Source organism: Bombyx mori, chromosome 15, assembly GCF_030269925.1.
Source record: "Bombyx mori chromosome 15, ASM3026992v2".
In the NCBI taxonomy this organism is placed as follows: domain Eukaryota; kingdom Metazoa; phylum Arthropoda; class Insecta; order Lepidoptera; family Bombycidae; genus Bombyx; species Bombyx mori.
In genome coordinates, this window is record NC_085121.1 from 11,217,022 (window position 1) to 11,239,118 (window position 22,097).

The 22,097-nt window shown below is 36.3% G+C and overlaps 4 protein-coding genes across 4 annotated transcripts; 2 read left to right on the forward strand and 2 right to left on the reverse strand.

Moving 5' to 3' along the window:
- The first annotated feature begins 4,809 nt into the window (after positions 1-4,809).
- Positions 4,810-6,678, forward strand: LOC101741564 (uncharacterized). The gene is made up of 3 exons (XM_004924586.3): positions 4,810-4,991; positions 5,173-5,404; positions 6,394-6,678. The coding sequence occupies exons 1-3, from the start codon at positions 4,900-4,902 to the stop codon at positions 6,547-6,549; spliced, it is 480 nt and encodes a 159-aa protein (XP_004924643.1). The 5' UTR covers positions 4,810-4,899; the 3' UTR covers positions 6,550-6,678.
- LOC101741948 (serine/arginine repetitive matrix protein 5) lies at positions 6,596-16,507 on the reverse strand. The gene is made up of 6 exons (XM_004924589.4): positions 16,186-16,507; positions 13,828-15,018; positions 13,369-13,678; positions 12,538-12,681; positions 10,438-10,513; positions 6,596-7,228 (listed from the first exon to the last, which is right to left on the reverse strand). The coding sequence occupies exons 2-6, from the start codon at positions 15,008-15,010 to the stop codon at positions 7,070-7,072; spliced, it is 1,872 nt and encodes a 623-aa protein (XP_004924646.1). The 5' UTR covers positions 15,011-15,018; positions 16,186-16,507; the 3' UTR covers positions 6,596-7,069.
- LOC101741799 (phosphatidate cytidylyltransferase, mitochondrial) lies at positions 15,064-16,187 on the reverse strand. Its single transcript, XM_004924588.5, has one exon. It carries the CDS (start codon positions 16,155-16,157, stop codon positions 15,144-15,146), a length of 1,014 nt encoding a protein of 337 aa, XP_004924645.2. The 5' UTR covers positions 16,158-16,187; the 3' UTR covers positions 15,064-15,143.
- A 564-nt stretch (positions 16,508-17,071) lies between the features above and the next one.
- Positions 17,072-21,191, forward strand: LOC693095 (transcription factor-like protein; the record flags this gene model as incomplete). Its single annotated transcript, NM_001046848.1, is given in 6 exon segments — positions 17,072-17,477; positions 17,946-18,077; positions 18,553-18,704; positions 19,154-19,319; positions 19,492-19,685; positions 20,310-21,191. Coding segments are annotated over 6 exon segments (1,029 nt in total). The 3' UTR covers positions 20,451-21,191.
- Positions 21,192-22,097: the final 906 nt, after the last annotated feature.

Consider the following 22,097-nt stretch of genomic DNA (forward strand, 5'->3'; position numbering starts at 1 on the left):
TCTATGGGCTCCAATAACCACTTAACACCAGGTGCCCATCCATCTAAGCAATAAAAAATAATATATATATATATATATATATATATATATATATATATATATATATTTTATTGCATTGATGGATGGACGAGCTCACAGTTCACCTGGTGTTAAGTGGTTACTGGAGCCCATAGACATCTACAACGTAAATGCGCCACCCACCTCGAGATATAAGTTCTAAGGTCTCAGTATAGTTACAACGGCTACCCCCACCCTTCGAACCGAAACGGATTACTGCTTCACTGCGGAAATAGGCGGAGTGGTGGTACCTACCCGTGCGGACTCCCAAGAGGTCCTACCACCAGTGATTACGCAAATTATAATTTTTGCGGGTTTGATTTTTATTACACGATGTTATTCCTTCACCGTGGAAGTCAATCGTGAACATTTGTTGAGTACGTATTTCATTAGAAAAATTGGTACCCGCCTGCGGGATTCGAACACCGGTGCATCGCAACATACGAATGCACCGGACGTCTTATCCTTTAGGCCACGACGACTTCAAATATATATATGGATTGGTCACCTACCCATACGCGAGAAGCTGGGATAGCCCCTTAGGCCTGTTTATTATCTATGCCTTAAGTTACCAGCGAATAGGTAGGTTAATTTCGAAGTATTTATCTACAAATAATAAGTAAAACGCTTTCGCTGCTCAGAGAGCTAGTACCTACAATTTCCAAAGCAACTATTTCGTGTTCCCATCTACCTCCGGACCGGAATGGCGACTCGATGAGAAGAGTGCTCAGAGAAACTCAGCGAACTATGGGCTAGTGTCAAGACGAATTCGATGGGTGTTTTGCTTATCGTTAGCACTAATACCGTAAAGCAGTACTAAGAAGATTAGGTGGATCTAACAAGACGTGACTAAGCCGTTGACAGTGGCTAGCTATTGCCGGAACACTCTCAGGGTTGCAGCTAACCGTGGCCACAAATGCCACAATAATGGGCTGATGGTTTTGCGTCGCGAAGTAGCGTTTAGACGCTGACTGCATATAATATAGATAGGATCTACATTTCTGATGCCCACTTCAACGATTAACTTTTCGGTCACCGTCCTTGCCGAATCTGGCGCTTGCGACGAAGGGCTCGACGAGTAAATTAACCCATAGACACAGCCCACTGAGTTTCTCGCCGGATATGGCGGATCTTCTCAGTGGGTCGCGTTTCCGATCCGGTGGTAGATTCTGCGAAGCACTGCTCTTGCTAGGGTCAGTGTTAGCAACTCTCCGGTTTGAGCCCCGCGAGCTCACATACAAACGTTAGGGTGAAGCTGAAATAGCCTCTCAAGGCTATCAGCATAGGTAGGAAGAAAAAAAAATGCCTATGTTTGACGCTAGGGGCGCTGTTCAAACTGCATACAAAATTGGGTTAACTTTTACGTTATCGAGAACGTTAAAAAACTCGCACTAAGTACACAGTTCCCGGAATACATGACAGCTCTCTTTCCTGAACCATTTTTAGAAACCTCAGCATGCCGCAGACAGTTTCATCTGTTGTTGATTGATAATGTTAATTGATGATAACAAAAAATATAAATATCACCACATACTTTGAGACAATAAGCACGAGTAGGTACCACCACCTCGCTTATTTTTGCCGTGAAGCAGAAATAAGCATTTCGGTTCAAGGGGTTTAATCTCGTCCACCTTTCTAAGCAATAACACCAGAGGATTTAATTCAAGCCTTGCGTCACAGTAACTGCGAATTCTGTTTATTCATTAATTCCACTATATAAACAAATCTTCAATAATAATGGCAATTCGCTAAAATCTGCTTATTTATTTTATCTGAAATCGAATATAGTTGTTTATATTTATTATTAATCTGGGCTGTCAAAAACAAGCTCCATGGTTAAAATACACAATAAAAAGAAGATAAATATAACCGCAGCTAGTCCTTCGATATCTTGTAGTACCTATAGGTACCTAACGGGACCACTTTTTTTCGTGTCAAAGCGGGACGCCTACGGAATTTCGTATATAAATAAATCTAATAACATATATTATAGGGTACGTCGGGGTAAGATGTAATATTTAAGAGCAAAATAAAATTTATGGTTTAAAAAATTAATTGAAATAATTTATTATGGTATCTTACCATTACTGACATCTTAATTCTTACACCAAGTTGCCCTTAAAATAATATTTATAAATAATTTCGCAACAAAAAACTACTTTTCTACAGCAAAATTAGAGTTACTTTCGTATGTATTTTGCAATACAATAAGGAGTTGGGATCAGTAAGTATTCGGTAATTTTCTAATAAACATATGCACAACAGATAAATGAAAGCGGGACATTTTTGTTCTCGTTGGGGACAGCGGGACGGACAGCCTGAAAGCGGGACAATCCTGCCCAAAGCGGGACGTATCGTCACATTAAGTATACCTTTAAATATTTCAAACATAAGATACACTTAATATTATGTCTTTAGTCCTAAGCCATTTCAATTTCCGCTTGCTGCAGGTTTCAAAATATTGCAACTTCCCGCAAATTCAATCGACTATCGAGTAACAACGCTTTGTGTAAGCGATCAGTCATAACATGACCGTGTTTTATAGCAAAACATTAAATACAGTAGTGTGTCCATCTATTATCTCGACTTCGCAATTTTTTTTACGATTCCGTTTACCAGTATGAAACTTAAGTAAGTCTTATTATGCGTGCTTGGTGCGAAGAAACTATGCCGTCGTAGGTCGATTCTTGTTAATCTAAGTCCTTGATTTTGTACCTAGCGTACAACAGGAGTGGGTGATATAAATCGTATATAGATTCAATATCTATATATCGCAGCAATATCGTTGAATCCGATATCGCCCCGCACGAAATCTATATATCGATATCAGCCGATACACGATATTGCTCGATGTGATGCGCATCGGCATCGTGGCATATCGTACCGATTCGTGAATCGAAATCTATATTTCGATATCAGCCGATACACGATATTGCTCGATATGCGCATCGGCATATCGTACCGATTCGTTAATATCAGCAATATTCGTTTGGTTCGTATCGAATCGGCCAGAGTGAGTGAGCGCACGATAGGGATATCATGTGATGAATGAAACAGAAACAGGCATTATCCATACAATTGTAAACCTTATATTTAAGTCCATAAGTCTGTAGATTATTCTTAGCGTATCAGCAGGATACAATTTAGGAAAGAAGTTTCAACTTTCGACCCTAACTTGAATGCAGTATAGCCTATTTGCATCGTTGAATTTAATTTCACGCGCTTTGACCTTGAACTAGAATTTTTGGACAAGTGTTTATAAATACTTAAAAGTTTTTTGTGTTTGATTTTTAAAGTACACATTTTTCTATTTTTAGTTGAATCCAAATAATTGAGTTTATTTCTTGTGTTTGTATTAAACTTTTGAAATCTACACTCTTTTGGTATATTTTGTAATTTTAAATTAAGACACAAAATACTAAAAACTGAAAATAATGTAGCCAGTCCTAAGCCTGGTAAAAGCATGAAGGAATTTTTTTTTGATATTTTTATTTTCATGTTCTTTTTATTACTTTAAGATCATATTATAAATTGATATCAGAAAACCAACCGTATAACGTTGACTTAAATCTATATCTACTACGATATTATATCAGCGTAACGTTTCAAATCTCAAATATCATGAATCGAGAAAATCTACTAGCATCCATCAATATATAGATTCAGAAAATATATAGATTCAATATCCGATATTGATCCTCGATATATAGATACGATTCGATACGCGGCAAAACCGATATTACCCACTCCTAGCGTACAAGTGATGCACACATGCATGTACGACTTCCACTATATGAGAATAGCAGAGCTGTAAACTCGAATCATATTTGTGATTTCATAAAATTTAAGCACTAAGTAATTAAAATTAATCAATTTATCAAACGTAGATTTATTTTAATTATTAATATTATATTTATTGAGCATATAAAATATAGGTATAAGTATAAACTTATACTGTATTTTCTACCGCGCATCTGTATGGGCTGACAGAATCAGATATACTCAATAGCACCCGATGTGGTGCGAGGTGAAATTACTCCAGAGTTAAAATGTCTCATGTTATTTCTAGGTAAGGCGTGTAGAGCAGATGGTAGTGGCTGGTGCTATCTTTATAGAGAAATACAAAGTCTTGCGTCAATATTTAATTCGACATACATATAATGTCATGGCCTGAAGATAAATGGTTGTTTCGTGGTTTTTAACGGGACATTGTAAACATTATAACCGACGTTACAATGTCGTCAACTTAACCGTTGTCGTGCCTTCGGACATAAGTTAGTCATATTTAAGTTAGATTAATCATTTTACTGCGATTGCTTAACACACGAGCTTAAATACGACCATTCATTCTTTTTACTGGTGGTAGGACCTCTTGTGAGTCCGCGCGGGTAGGTACCACCGCCCTGCCTATTTCTGCCGTGAAGCAGTAATGCGTTTCGGTTTGAAGGGTGGGGCAGCCGTTGTGACTATACTGAGACCTTAGAACTCATATCTCAAGGTGTGTGGCGCATTTACGTTGTAGATGTCTATGGGCTTCAGTAACCAATTAACACCAGGTGGGCTGTGAGCTCGTCCACACGTCTAAGCAATAAAAAAAAAATCAATCCATTTCATTTTATGGGAATGCCATCTCTGATTGGCTAAATATTTAGGCATTGAATATAATAAACGAAATATCCCAAAAGTAAAAGCTAACTTTGTTGCCCTACTACATTGATATTGAACAATGTGATCATTTAGGTAACTTAAATAAAATAATATCCGTAAGCTATATAACGAGACACAGGGACAGCTGCATGCAGAGTCAGTACCTATTCATTCAACATTGAAAACGAACATAAGATGGGCTCCTTGAGGGTATATTTTTGCGACATTTGCATTCTCATGTTGGTCGGGATTAATTATTTTCTACTAGCTGAAGTTGTACCAGTTAGGTAGTGCTATTTGAATAATTAAGTTACTAATTCTTATTCCAACTCCCGCACTGTGATCCTACATTGGCAACGGAATGGCTGTGGTTGCGATTTATTGATTTCGTCACTGCCCAAGAAACTTATAAGTACACTAACATAGACAACGAGCAAACATACAATACTAAATAACTGACTTTTTTAGTATCGCCCCATTCGAAGACCGGAAAGGCAACTGCTCTTGCGGAGGATTTCCGACTGTGACGCCAGATCCTGGAAGTCTGCCCCTACTTTCTCAAACACCAAGTCTGGTCGTCAAATGTGATCAAGAAGGAGACAATACATGCAAGATACTCTGCAATGCATTAGCAACAGCTACGAAAGCAAAAGGCCCTGAAATTCTCTGCAGCAGGCTTAAAGATGTCAACGAACTTAAGGTTAGAAATCTATAGTTCCTACCCAATAATTTTAAGTGATAAAATTACATGAATAAATTTAAATATACAGACGTCATCGATGCCTTTAAATTTTGTACCATTTTTGTATTGACATAAATGGGCAAATGAGAATACGGCCAACCCGTCGTGCAATAGATGTAGTCCATAGCATGATAGTCGCGTTCCTATCTTTATATTATATATTTTGAACGTTTCGATTTTCAATCTAGAGCATTACGTAAAATTTCGGTTACATGACCTTTGGATTAATTTCTTGCATAAATCAGTCGGATTTGATAATTTTCGCTGTGAATAACTTAATAAATAAAATCGTATTTTAATGTTTAAAAATAATGCTTCTTGAACTACACGCAATGTAACATGATAATCAGATGGCGCGTGGGTTCAACGCTCTTGTCTGGCGTTTCACCCGCCATTGTCTTCCTTTTGCATTGCTAAATTCACAAAATATTAACAAACCTAAAACGTACTTACGTACTTAGGCCTATGAAAATGAGCATGTTACGTCCTTCACGTTCACGTTTTGGGGTTAGGAAGCCGTCTTCTGTGTGATAAGACTAAAAATGAAGGGTTGGGCAGCCATTGTAACTATACCGAGACCTTAGAACTTGTATCTCAAGGTGGGTGGCGCATTTACGTTGTAGATGTCTATGGGCTCCGGTAACCACTTAACACCAGGTGGGCTGTGAGCTCGTGCACCCATCTAAGCAATAAAAAAAATAAAAAATTGTTAGACGCTATCGGGGATTATTATTCTAAAGGTCTGAGAAAAGATTAAATATTTTTATTGTTCTAAACACATGCTTTGCGCAGGAGCCACAATCTTTTGGCATTAAGTGGTTATGGGAGCCTATAGATATGATCATTATCATGCGGATCCAGCTGGGGACGCGAGGTCAATATTCGCACGTACAATGCGGGCTCACTATATACCTAGTCATAAGTTATTTTCCATTTCATTGTTACAGCTTTCAGCTTTTTACAAAACGTGCGACAAACCATGGAGTTACGCAAACATGACTGCCGAAGCCCCACTTTGCTGCGAAAATTCCCAAGTGAAAGTTTGTTCGTCGGTGGTAACACTAAAATCAACAGTGCAACCGGAAGCAAAGACTACCATATAATTTATTAACAGAGTTATTTTTACGAATAAATGAAAGTCTATAAAAATTATAAATAAAACGAACTGTATTTGCATTTATTACACTGTTACTAATTTCGAACATTACTTCAATAAAATGTATATCAAATGATTACTTTTTTATTCACATAGACGTTATCCGAATTACATTTCATTACACGAAATATTTGATTGTGTAAAGACTTCGTTGTATATACTATTGCATATTATTTTGCGCGCGTAGATATTTCGAGACGGTGACCAAACGTTCACAAATATTTATTCTACCACACAATATCTAGTGGTAAAACGCTTAAAACACTAAATAGACAAAAAAAAAGTTTTTATTATTTAGTTTTATCTTTAAAAAAAAACAATTCAATGTGTTCCTAGGAACTCGCTTAAAATATTACGTACATAATTGGATGAAACTGCATAACGTAATTGTCACCCGCGTCGGAGCTAAAAATTCAAGTTATTAAACACATAACTCGCAACTCTGGCCGGCTGAAAACATTCGATCGTTATAAGTATTTAGCTTCGCCCTTCGAAAATCTATTGTTCAAGTCTTGAGCTTTCTTGATGATCGAACGCTTTTGTGCTTCATCGAATCGGTTCACCTGCAAGTCGACGTCGCGACTGAACGGCCGGCGCTCTTTCTTGTCATCCTCTTTTTCCTCTTTCTAGAAATAAAAAAAAACTAGATGATGACCGAGTTTTGCTCGTATTTTTTTTGATAACGCCATCTTGCTGTGTCTTTAAAGCGGTTAGTTGGCCCTCAATTAAGAAAAATAGTATTATTATTCGCCAATAGATGTCGGGAAGAGTTGATTATTGAAAACACGAATAAAACAACATTTTCTGAAAATAAATCGTAGCTAGATCGATTTATCGCCCCCGAAATCCCCTGTATACTAAATTTTATGAAAATCGTTGGAGCCGTTTCCGAGATTCAGATTATATATATACAAGCATTGCTCGTTTAAAGGTATAAGATAAGATATGATATTACGACAGTAGTAACACTCCAATATTTCTCAATAATGTATTTATTTCGAAAACAAACAGTAGTCGATCCACATATTATTATGTTAAATTACAACAAACAACGAATACCGGACAAGTTTACGCAGATTACTGCCTATTTCTACCGTGAAGCAGTAATGCGTTTCGGTTTGAAGGGTGGGGCAGCCGTTGTAACTATACTTGATACCTTAGAACTTATGTCTCAAGATGTGTTGCGCATTTACCTTGTAGATGTCTATGGGCTCCAGTAACCACTTAACACTAGGTGGGCTGTGAGCTCGTCCACCCATCTAAGCAATAAAAAAACCTAACTACACTTTAGGAAACTTAAACTGCTGCATTAAAGTACAGGACGACTTTGAAATAAATATGAAAACTTTTTAAAACAAATTTAATATAATACATACCTAGTCAGGTCATAAATTCTGTCACATGTTTAATGTAAAATAATTGAAACAAGATTATTCATTATGTAACCTGACTAGGTATATACCTATATACCTAGGTATATACCTAGTCAGGTCATAAGTATTGTCACACAGTAAAAACTTTTCTTTTAGAATGTTGGCCACAAAAAAGTTTATTGAATTCGAATTTCGAATTGTTCATGAAAATAAAAATGTATACTTTTAGAATTTTACTCATTTTTAAATATGGTGTGGACGCTTAAAGAAGACCGTGTTGCAGTTATTGCGTTGCATCGTTGCGGTTACGCACCAATTCAAATTTTTAACATACTGAAAAATTTGAATATAACCAAAAGATTCGTTTATCGTACCATCAAACGATACAATGAAGACTCTAGTGTAGATGACAGGTCAAGAAGTGGTCGCCCTCGGTCTGTTAGGACTCCAGCAGTGATAAAAGCTCTGAAAGCGCGAATTCAAAGAAATCCCAAACGTAAGCAGAAACTGTTGGCCCTTCAGATGGGGTTAAGCAGAACCACGGTGAAAAGGGTGTTAAATGAAGACTTAGGGCTTCGGGCACATCGAAGAAAAACAGGACATCGTTTGAATGCTCGTCTAATGGACCTGAGACTGAAGAGATGCCGCGCTTTGTTGAAGCGGTACGCGGGAAAAAAATATCGGGAAATTCTTTTTTCGGATGAAAAAATTTTTACCGTAGAAGAGAGCTACAACAAACAAAATGATAAGGTGTACGCACACAGTAGTGAAGAAGCGAGCAACCGTATTCCGCGTGTCCAACGAGGTCATTTTCCATCCTCGCTCATGGTATGGTTGGGAGTTTCTTATTGGGACTTAACAGAGGTTCATTTTTGTGAGAAAGGTGTAAAAACGAATGCAGTTGTGTATCAAAATACAGTCCTGACGAACCTTGTGGAACCTGTTTCTCATACCATGTTCAATAACAGGCACTGCGTATTCCAACAAGATTCGGCGCCAGCTCATAGAGCGAAGAGCACACAAGACTGGCTGGCGGCGCGTGAAATCGACTTCATCCGGCACGAAGACTGGCCCTCCTCCAGTCCAGATTTGAATCCGTTAGATTACAAGATATGGCAACACTTGGAGGAAAAGGCGTGCTCAAAGCCTCATCCCAATTTGGAGTCACTCAAGACATCCTTGATTAGGGCAGCCGCCGATATTGACATGGACCTCGTTCGTGCTGCGATAGACGACTGGCCGCGCAGATTGAAGGCCTGTATTCAAAATCACGGAGGTCATTTTGAATAAACTTTAGTGTCATAAGAATTTATGTTTTGTTAAGTTCATTTTGGTATATGAATGGTTACATAATGAATAAACTTGTTTCAATTATTTTACATTAAAAATGTGACAGAATTTATGACCTGACTAGGTACAAATATAATACACTGATTCGTTAACTTTCAAACAGCGCAGTATAATTTCCTTAAGTTTGAATTTGTTTACTGGAAATAACCATTCAAGTTCATGAACTTTGATGCAGTTTGTGCGTCCGATAGTTTATATAACTAGCATTCATAATTTAACTTTACGAATAATTGGTACCGACAATTAAAAAACTTATTACTTATTTCCTTCAAATCGATTAAAAAAAAGAAACTTATATATATCTTACAATAGTTACATTGGTTTCGTACTATATTTTACAAGGTATACGGAAATGACGTCAGTATCGGACAAATGTATTGAAACCACGATTCGTTCGAGTGGTGGACAGTTTAGAGAGCGCGGAAATACGACCGTAATGAAAATGAATGTTTGCTCTGGTATCAATCTGTTTATTAATTAATATCTATATATATAAAAATGAATTGCTGTTCGTTAGTCTCGCTAGAACTCGAGAACGGCTGGACCGATTTGGCTAATTTTGGTCTTGAATTATTTGTGGAAGTCCAGAGAAGGTTTAAAAGGTAGATAAATATGAATATGCTCGGAATTAAATAAAAATAACAATTCTGTTTTTCCTTTGATGTGTCCCCCGTCGGACGGATTCATTTTGTTTGTTTTAAGTTTATTTTAAGCAAAAAGTTTGGTCTTTTATTTATCGATTGAGGCACTACGAAGTCTGCCGCGTTAGCTAGTATTGTATAAAAAATGATTTATTAATAACATACGATCTGTCAGAGAGATAAAGTTGACGGATGTGGTAAGTTGAAGCGACGACATATTTTATACTTGAGACTTCAAGCGACGATACCATATTCCAATATAGAACGATAAAACTAATATAAGGCCTTTTAAACCTACCTATGAAATCTAGCCTTAATAAGCCTTCATTATGATCCATTATATCTAAGCCTTCTTCATTATTCTTATCATTTAACATTTCATTCTTATTAATGGCTTCGAAATCGATCTCAATTCCAAATAAACGGGCGAACATATATAACTGTCTACATATACAGCTCTCTGCTACTTACCTTTTTCTTTTTCTTCAGCTTCTTCTGGTGTAGCTCTAGTAAGCTTTCCTCCCTTTTGTGTTTCTTTTTATGTTTTCTGTGAACAAAAATAAAACATAGAATTTAACACTACGGTAACATAAATCAATAGTGAAATACGCTATAATGCAATACTTTTGTTTTTACGGATATTATACATAATGTGAAGTGAAGATAAGGGTTGTCGCAAGCCATAGACATAACTTAAACTAATTTTAAGTTTTAATTTCGAGATGAATTACTTTTATTTCTTACGTATCTAATGCTTTACCGTTTCGTGGTCACGGATAACTAGGGAAGTAGTTATTCGTCGACATTTGTTTTTTTTTTTTTTTTCCTACCTAAGCTGAGAGCCTTGAGAGGCTATGTCAGCGTAACCCTAACTTTTGTAGGTGAGCTCACGGGGCTCAAACCTGATGACGTTGCTAACACGAACCCTAGCAAGAGCCGTGCTTCGCAGAATCTACCACCGGATCGGAAACGCGACCCACTGAGAAGATCCGGCGAGAAACTCCACTGAGTTTCTCGCCGGATCGTAAATTAACTCTCAGACACAGCCCACTGGCTGTGTCTGAGAGTTAATTTACTCGTCGAGCCCTTCGTCGCAAGCGACGGGTTCGACGAGAACGGTGACCGGTGTTTGAAGTACCTAGAAGCACCGTTAGTGGATCGGGAGGATCCGAGATGACGTGTTTTGGGCGACGTCGACTGCTTTCCATTCTGTCCGCAGGACCGGGAATGTAGTTACCGGCGGCCACGATGAGAGGGTTCTCGTGTGACATTTGAATATTGCGAAAACTACATATGATTTCGCAAATATTATTACGTTCCTAAAACCAAAAAGGGAAACATAATATTAGTTCAAAGCAAAACTAATTTACGAAAAACTAAGCATAAAAATACTCTTAGTTTTCTAAGTTTCAATTTCGTGAAACCAAACGTGATTTGCAAACCAAAGACAACTAGACTAGACTAAACTAGACAATTAGAAGCCGCCACTTTCCCAAGAGAACGATGACCCGCACGTCAAACGTTTTTTAATTATGTTACAGTGCGTGCCAAAAACTAGGTTTTTCTGCATACGATATACGATGTATTACATTTAATTGTTTCTTTTTTTGTGAAATGAGTTTCCTTACAAAAAAATCAATTATTCTGTAGTAATAGCTGGGTTTTTTTTCAAGTTTATTGCTTCGAGCACACGGCCCAACTAGTGTTGAGTGGATATCGAAGCCCATAGACATCAACAACATAAATACCGCCACTTAACTAACTTAATACGCGAAGTTTAAGTCTGAGGTTTACAGTACAGGTATACCCACAAAGACGCTCTATCACCATTAAATTAGGAATCTGTGACTTCAGAATAAAGGTTTCCGTGACTTCCGTAAATACGGTTACTTAATTCAAATTCAACGCTATTTTTTTTAGCTTTTGTCAGTGATAATGTCCTAAATAGCGCAACCAAATCTAACGGCACTTTCATTGGCAGATAGATAATTACGGTTTTTGCATATGGGGTTTTTTTTTGTTGTAGTACTTTTCACTTACCAACTACAATTACTACGAGACTTCAATTGGAATATTATAATGGACGAAATAATGAAGGGTTTTACATGATTCTTTATGTATTTTTACTCTGATTACTCATTATATTATATTCCTTGGTTACAAATTTAAAGCGGTCTTCCCTACGAGCAACATACGAGGCATGTCAATCAATTATTTATATTAAAATAAATAGCATCATCAAACAAATTGGTCAGAGCCATACACCCGAGTATGAACTTTTTCCTTAAATTTCATAAATTGTAAGTGAAATTTTAATTAAAACAAAAAAATTGCGTATGTTAAAAGTTTAGGTTCTTCGCATATGTGCGTTTGTTGTTTTCTGATATCCATAAGACAATTTTTTTTTTTTGTCTTTTTTTCTTTTTTTTATTGCCCTTGTAAGCAGACGAGCACACGGCCCACCTGATGGTGAGTGGTTACCGTCGCCCATGGACTTCAACGATGCCAGGAGCAGAGCCAAGCCGCTGCCTACCGCTAAACTGTCTGTAGTTTATTTAGATTTTTGCTTACTTCACAGCATCTTCCTGTTCTTTGTCCCTGGTTTCTATTTGTCGGGACTTAGCCTCGCGTTGCAACGCAGACGCTGCATCTTCTTCTTTAACTTGACCCGCTGCTTTTCTAGCTTTATCCTCGGGGTTATCTGTCCAACTTGACCTAGAAGAATGATAAAATCCAACTCATAAAAATCGTACGACTTTGAAGTATGACAAAAAAAAAATCTGTTTTTATCTGATTGGAGTTGAAATTATGTTGACAGTTCAGGTTAAATTTTTTGGTACACATAGCAATAGTTACGACATTGAAGTTACACTCACCATATGTACATTGTTGCCACCTCATTGTTGAGAAAAGATAATACCAGCGCGATATAAGGCTAAGTTATCGGGGGCGAAATTGTTGGCGGTAGAATTACTGGTGGTAGGACCTCTTGTGAGTCCGCGCGGGTAGGTACCACCACCCCGCCTATATCTGCCGTGAAGCAGTAATGCGTTTCGGATTGAAGGGTAGTGCAGCTGTCGTAACTATACTTGAGACCTTAGAACTTATATCTCAAGGTGGGTGGCGCATTTACGTTGTAGAAGTCTATGGGCTCCAGTAACCACTTCACACCAGGTGGGCTGTGAGCCCGTCCACTCATCTAAGCTATAAAAAAAAGAATACCTATTTACATAATATATATCTATAAATTTCAGTATCCTAATGATAATCCTTGTGATTAATGTGCGAATTTTTCTGCTTAATTCAACAAATCATGATGTCAATAATTTAAAAAAATATTTGGTTGAGTTTCTAAATCATTTTATTTGACTTTTGTTTATCTTAATTGTTAACTACACTCACCTATCAGTCATGTCTGGTCCTTGTTTCGCTCTAAAGCTTCGTGCTTCTAATCCTAAATATTTAGCCTTGGCTTCAGGAAGTTCCAACATCCATTGTTCACGGTGTTTAACTTTTTTAGTTACCGAATGGCCTTCTATCTGTTTAAGTTTCATATCTAAAGCACGCTCCTCCAGACGTTTGTGGGCGTCAGAATATTTCTGTTCTGAACCAACTGGCAAAGGACCAACACAGGAATCCTCATCGGAACTTTCATATTTGATGACTTCTCTTGTAGCTAATACTTTACGCATGTCGTCAGGAATGGAAGGACCTGTAAACAATATAATATGTTACAAGATTTTCAACCTTATAGTAACTAGACAGATTGGAACTTTCCAAATAAAAATTGTAAATTGTTTTAAACAGAGTGTAAATCAGATGTTTGAAGTTATGCAATATATTTAGATGTAAGGGCATTACCCATGTTAGTAGACGTCTGGATTCCTGTTTTTTCTTTTTCTGAAGATTTTTTACTACTGTACCGATCTTGCAAATGTGGTGGGAGAGCTGGTCCGCACACATCCATTTTCTGTGTTGTACTTTTGAGTGAAAGCAATTTGTGTCTTAAATCCATTGGATCAATGTCCACTATTTCTTGAGAATCTTCACTAAATATTTCTCCTTCTTCACTGCTCTCTTTTTTAGTACTTTTCTGAGTAGAAGTCACCTCAATGGCAACTTCCTCAAGGTGTGTGTGTTCTTCAGTCTGTATTTTATTTTGGATATCTGTGGTGCTTGTAACTTCTGCCAATGTTGGATTATCTAATTCTCGCTCTGGCGATTTTGAATTTTTTTTTGAATGTCTCTTTTTGTGTTTTCTTTTTTTTGTTTTATGCAGCTTCTTTTCTAAATTTAAGAGTTTGGCTCTCAGTTTCTCGTCATCAGAGGAGTCTATTTCACTGGACTCTTCTGTTTTGTCTTTAATTATAGCTGGTATCATACTATAGTAGGATCCAGGTTGAACTTCAGTTGATTTGTCACTATCATTGTCTTCAACTATAATTGGACTATCACTTTTTCTTTTCAGAGATGTAGGTGGAGCTTTATAGACTTCAGAACGTTTTCCTTTAATATTAGGAGACAAGGATAGGCTTTCTCTCGATTGCTTTTCCAGTTTATTGGGTTTAGGGGTGATGGCTTGCCTAATTTCATCTTTCAAATCTCTCTTTCGTTCATTTAATTTATGTGATCTTGATCTAGAGCTTCTCTTCCTGTCTTTACTACTACTTCTATGATCTCTGGGCTTAGAATCAGGTCTGGAGATTCTGTCATGTCTATATCTTTCACGAGATCTGTAGGGGCTCCTCTCTTCCTTAGGATGGGGGTCATCTAACCGCCTTCGTGGAGGGCTTCTCTCTTTAGAATGTCTTCTCTTAGGTGAAATTCGTGTACTTCGATGTCTATCTTTGTCTCGTATTTTCCTATCAAATCGACTAACTTCCTCTCTTCTTTTAACATATTCTCTGTTAAATCTGTTTTCTATATTCCTATTTCTTTCAGTAGGTCGGTATCGATCTTCCCTTTGATGAGATTGTTCATCCTTTGGTTTTTGACATTTAAATCTACCTGTTTCTGAATCACTGCTGGACTCATCAGAAATCATTTTCACACCTAAAAGCAAACAAAGGAATTTAAAAGGAGATTGAAAGAAATAAATTACTTAACAACTGATTTTATTATTAATATATATATTTATATATACATATAAACTATCTATGTAATAGAACACAGTAGCCTTAAAACATTTTGGCAATTTTTTTTACACTGTAGCGTAAAGACTTTAAGAAACCAGCTGTTAAAATGCCTTTTAATGATTGTCGTACGCTTGATTGCCAAACTAAGTCCTTTAAAATCTGCCTTAATATCACAGGACAATCAATATCATATGCTACAGCACGTAACACATCCTCCATATCTTGTTGAGGACCACCATGGTTCCAGAACTTGACTATTCTTTGTTGTGGCACCATTGGTAGCTGCATGAGGTGATGTAATTTTGTTTCTGGATGTAAATCTTGATGGCACTGAGCATCACCCGAGGGAAAGTCTACATATGTATGGAATTGTTGCAAGATAGGTCTGTACAGTTCACGAAAATTTACTAACTGGGGCTGGACAATGTTTCTCACTTTGTTTTTGTTCTCCCCAAATGTCATTCTAAAATCTCCAGCATAACTCAAATTAGAAATGGCAAAATAGAAGTCATATTCAGAAAATGTTTCTGGTAGAATAAGTAGCGCTGTGTGAACTGCAGAGCGTAGATTGGATTGTAAAGCACTTTGCAATTGAGAACTGTTGGTTTGTTTAATGATCTCTACTGGTTTGTGTAGACGGCCCGCAAGGTATAAGTCAGTCCAGTCGAGTAGATCACCAACTAAGTCCTTTTGAGAAACAACACCATACTTGATTGTCACATTTTCTTCTTTTAATTCAACAAGGGTGTTGAAATATACTTTCGCCCCCCAATTCTCCTGGAATCTTGCAACAAATCCTTTGCCTAGAAATCGAAGTGCTGAATAATGCGATGGATTTTGTTCAATGTTAGATCCGTGCCATCTATAAGAGTTATCGACGCAGTATATGAGGTCGATCATGTTATGTTTATTCTGATTTCCGACTTGTGGTTTCACAGCAGAGCCATATGCGAAGCAAAATGTGAAGTTTTGAGGAAATTTGGAGAGGATTCTATAGTAAATCGGTGACACATCTCTGATTATGCTGCCAAATGTTTTAGCGGCGGTAGATACCATTATAAAATTAGAAGAAATAGCAGCTGACCTTTAGAGCACAAATCTATTCTTCAAACTTGATTGTGATGTTGCACTGATGTAATATGGTTAATTAGTTGGGAATTTAGATTTTGTTGTGTTACATTTACAATTAAATAGTTATCTTTGACGTTGAATTAAACTTTCGAAGTAACTTTGTCTTCGTTTTGTATATTCGAATAATATCTTCCCATCAATGTGCTAGCTATCATCTGCTACGATAATAAAGTGCCTCCAATATGTGCCCCCGAACCCAAACATGCACATTATTATCCAATGTCCATTAGGTTACACATAAGTGCTTAATCTATGGGTTACACTTTATGGTACACAGATCAGTACTTATGATACCTACCTACTTGATGTAAAACCGTAAAGTGGGGTGATTAGGGATTGAGAGGTGATTGGGGAAAAACCAGGAAAATCTTTAGTCGCTCAATATTAGTTTTATGTTCGTTGCAAAATCTTCCATTTTTTTTAGTTTAATAGTAGAATGTTGAAAGTTCATAAAATAACTCTGAATATGCATGAGAATAGCTGCTACTATTCCCTAGGATAGGGAATGTTAGTAAGATAAGTCAATACCGTTAGTTTTGGAGATGTTTTTTGGATAAAAGACAGTCCGGCGATCTATTTCATTTTAGAAAGAAGAAACACGAACTCGCTCGTTTTCCCGTTAAAAAGTGACTCTCAGAGATACACCTTCCATTAAAATGTAGTAATTTGGACTGTGACAAACATCAGAGAATAGATATTTTATCATAGAATAGAACGAGTATACTGTGCATGACCAAAAATAAAAAAAAAATCTTTGAAAAACTCATCTTTTGTTTATAGCACGACAGTTCAATGCTGCCATGAAATGCATTAAAAATTACCGTACCGCGACAAATAATTATCACCAAAGTGTAGAGAGGAAAATATTATTGTCAAATCATAAATATTAAATTGCAAATACCGACAAATTGATTGCGATAATCGAGACAATACAGATATTTATTTCTCATTATATAGTCCTCTAGTTTCAGTTCATTGAGTTCTCTTATCCCAGAGTTAAAATGTCAAGTGCTGATCGAATTGATTTCGAAATGGAAGTGGAAGTAGAGAGTGCATCTTCAGGTCCGCCGATTGAAGTGCCTAACCCAACATCCCCGGCGCCTACAACACCAGGCAGCAATAAGAGTGTAGTAGTTACGACTGCTACAGCCGGTTCGGTGACCGTCTCTCTCCATCCTTTAGTTATTATGAATGTTTCAGAACATTGGACACGACTTAAGGCACAGGAAGGCTTTCCTCAAACAGGTAATTTATAGGACTAAGTATTATAAATATGAAAAAATGCTTGATCATTTCTCTTCGCACGTTAGTCACTAAAATGCACTCTTGCACTCTTTTTTTAAGAATACAATATATATTATAACTGCAGTAATACAAAATTGTAACATTTTATAATATTTACTTACCTGCTGCGCATAGCCAGGAAGGCAATCCTCAGGAACATGGGCAACCTAACAAATACTTTTGTATATACATTGTCAGCCTAACCATGACCACTCACAAGAATGTCAGACTAAGAAGAAGAAGATTGAAATAATTGTTGCAAATCAACAATAAAATTAGAAAAAAGTCATAATCTTATTATTGATTGATAAAAGAAAAAAGTCATAATCTTATTATTGATTGATAAATTTATTATTAATTAACATTTTTATGTAATATTCTTAATAACTTAGGAAAATAATAAGTTAAATAAAATAATTTGGTTTTTAGTTGTTGGAGCTTTAATTGGGAAGCAAAAAGGTCGCAACATTGAAGTAATGAATTCATTTGAATTAGTGTTCAGTATGATTGATGGAGACATTATTATAGATAGAGATTATTATAATATGAAAGAGGAACAATGTAAGTATAGAAATTAATTTAACAAAAAGTATAAAATAATTAAATATAGTATTTTACAAATCTACTCAAAATAAAGTAGAACAACTATGTTATAAACATTGTTTTATTTTTTATGGAAGTGAAATGATTTCTGAGATATTTCAATAGATAGATCACCTTGTGGGTTGAGTTGTAGGGAACTCCTATTTATTATTTATCAAAAGGTATTATTGCTATTAACATAGATAGGTAGCTAAGCTTAGGTACCACCGGGTGCTGTTTGATTACTTAGGCCTAGAGAGGTATATCAGGAAATTACCCACCTATGCTATAAATAATTGTTTCATGGTGGCTCAAGATTGTAATCACAGCTGAGTTTCATCTCTTGGTACAAGGAAACAACTATCTTACCCATTATGGGCACTTGATAAACTAAACACACCTCTCAATATTTAATTTATTTTCTTCCTTCAGTAAATTAATTCAATGATTCCAGTCAAACAAGTGTTTTCTGACATGGATTTCCTCGGATGGTATACAACTGGAGATGCTCCCTCAGAACGTGACATCGCAGTTCACAGACAGATCTGTGACATTAATGAGTGTCCTGTGATGTTGATGTTGAATCCGGCAGGCAGAAATGGTGATGTAAGTTTTTAAAGACTTGGTGTGAAATATATGTACAACCTTGTTATAAGATGTGTGTTTAAGAGAAAAGCATTATGGCTCTTCTTATATTGACAGTCTGTTCAGAACGCGAATGGAAGAGACAAAACAAAGTGTAATCTTATTTATACTGCTAGTCTTACTTAACAATTAAAATTTGGTGCCAATGATCGATATATTTTTTTACAAAAATAGTTTGATGATGTTACTGCTATCAAATAAGCTAAAAAGCTTGATAAATTATTGTCAATTGGTCATCATGGGCACTGTGATTCTTAAATAATTTGCTCATTGTACATATCCCCTTCCATTAAATCTTCTTGACTTTAGGAGCTCTTAATTCTGTAACATATTAGTCTATAACAATATAATAAATCTTAAGCAAACATTTAGCTACAAACTTAATAACTTTAAACATATTTTCTATACAGCAATTACCGGTAGTTTTGTATGAATCAGTAATTGATGTGGTTAATGGTCGCGCCACAATGCTACTAGCACCTTTAACATATACATTAGCCGCTGAAGAGGCTGAGAGAATTGGAGTAGATCATGTTGCCAGAGTTTCATCTGGAGAAGCTGCTCTCAATAGTTTAGGTAAGTTTTCAATTGTAAATCAAAAGCAGTCAATCAAACATGCTACTTTCTGAAACTGTTAAGACTCTGATAGAATAAGTTGAATCCAGCACTTGGCAAATTAATACGAATTATGAAAACAATTACATTTTCTGTAGATATTGTAATAAATTAATGCATTTTCTACCTTTAGTTGCCGAACATCTGACTGCACAAAGATCAGCTATAAAAATGTTAGTTTCTCGTGTACGGGCCGTACTTGCGACAGTACGCGCTATAAGGGATGGTAAACTTCAGCCTCGACCGGCTTTACTAAGGGAGGCGCGTGCTCTCGCCAACAGATTACCTCTGTTGACTTCACAGCAGTTCCGGACACATTTCTATAATGTGAGTAAGATTATATATTACCGACGATTTGTCACTTAATAGATAATGAGAGTAGTATACAGTATTTGTGTGCAGTGTATGTGTGCACGAACGACTCTTACAGCATAGCTCTTACTCATACCGCAGTTTCCTTAGAAAAATTTGTACCTTCCTGTGGTATTTTAACACCGGTATAGTCGCGTTGGTAAGTAAGGATTCGTTCGGACATCAGTGTGCTTAGTGAGAGTTTTTTAACTCAGAACACGTTCCCTTTGTTTGCCACTAGGGGCGCTGTTCTTACTCCATACAAATTTAAGATCATTTTTACGCGATCGAGAAATAAAAAACAAGCACTAAGCACAGAGTTAGTTAATTGGCGAGGCCATTTTAAGTTTTCCATCGATTTTAAGAGTGGTGAATATTAGTAATAGCTGTTTCTTTGGAATACGTGTCCATCGTGTTAGTAGGATTAAAGTATTAAGTCGTATCAGTCATTCGTGACCACGAAAAGTGTAAAGTATTGTGAACGTCCGAAATAAGTATAATGACAATAAAAAAAAACGAGATTAAACCGTAACAGTAGTTTGGATTAAATAAATTAGGCTTTTGTAAAAATTTAAAAGTGTATATCTGTTTTTTTTACAGCAATGCAACGATGTAGCCCTAATGACATACTTAGGGACGATCACGAAGGGCTGCAACGCTATCAATCAGCTTGTGAATAGATTCAACGTGCTCTACGACAGACAGGGCATGGGAAGGCGCATGCGAGGACTCTTCTTTTAGGGTGGACGTTAATAATATAAAAGAAATGTAACGAATGACGTTAATAACGGGTACCGTCTGCAAAATATATTGTACAATTGGTTTTGTAACTGCAAATATTGTGAATATTTTGCTTGAGGACCGTAATAATTATGAACTGCACATACGAATTTGTGTTTCAAAAAACTCACAAAAGTGAAAACATCTAGAAATATGGGTATAGAATTATGTGGAAGACTGACTGGTTACCAAACAAATTAACTTATATTTTTCAAAATGAAATATCACAGTCTAGTAAACTTTCTGAAGAGTTAAAATGGCAGCATAAACTCCTTCAAGAATAGACTTTTTTAACTTTGTTTCTAAATTTACCTGTATGAAAGAAATATGTTTGTTATAAAATCATAATTCTAGTTTGAAATATTTTTTTCCACTAATTCTATACCAAGTAATAAATAATTTATTTTTCTTCTGATTTAAAAGTACTTTGATATAACTTCCACATGTAAAAGGAGCCAAGGAAAGTATTTGTATGTTATTTTTTTTCCTTATTGTCCCTTACAGCCCTTAGACGTCCTTATCCGAAATTCCATTCACTAGCCGAGCAATTTGAGTCCTTAAATTATATACTTTAAAATTTAATTCTAAAAACATGAAAAACAATATTCAGTGTATGCTTGTAAGCCTTGACCTTAAGAAAGAATAAACGTAAATTGTCATATAATTACCTTTTTTTAAATAATTAAATGTATAAGTAATAAATTCGTTTTAATTTTATTTATTTGTGAGCTGTTAACCCACAGCTTCCCTTGCGGGGACTACACTTCATACAAATGGTCAACTATGTGATGAAAGGTAGCTTATTTGACCGACTCGGTGGTGCAGTACTTAGAGCCTGTGGCTGTAGGTAGCGTCGAGGGTCATGGGTTCGATCTCCACATCGGGCAAACATTCACGTGGTGAACAGTTTTGTTTGCTCTTTGTCTGCCTGTCTGTTATCTATATACTGGGTGTTAGGAAGCCGCTTCCGAAAACGAAGACAGACGATAGTACTAACGAGACCTTTGATGATGAGACTGAAAAAAAATCGATCCTCATTAAAAAAATATCACATTTTTAAAACGTTTCATTAGCATTATTTTCGCTCCATAATGTCAGTACAGCTAAATGAAACGATAGTTTACAAATACACCAAATTCTAGTATTTGTGTTATGTATTGTTTACGGGTTGTCCTAAAAATATAAAAAGCCAAAACGTTGTTAGTGTCAATTATGTTTGTTCTACATTGATTCAAAGAGTTGTTGAGATGCGTATAGGTTACCTTTGCATACTCAACGTGAATAACTTCCACACATCTTGAAACATGAGATCTCTAGCAATGGTCCTTCGAGCCGTATCCGAAGGCCGGAAGTCAAAGTTGTGATGACTGCCGTATCTGTTTCTGGACTGGCCTTTAACGTATTAAGGTTGTTGTCATCATTTTTTTACAAAATAAGTAGCTTTCGGACATGTACTTATCAAGGTATGTTTTAAAGCTTAGAGATTTCAAGTGAGATAAGGTTTTTCAGTGGTCGTATTCATTATGAGCCTCACGTGTCTAGCTTTTTCGAATTATAATTAATCACATTTTAGAATAGTTTGTAGGTTAACAATTAAAACAAATAAAA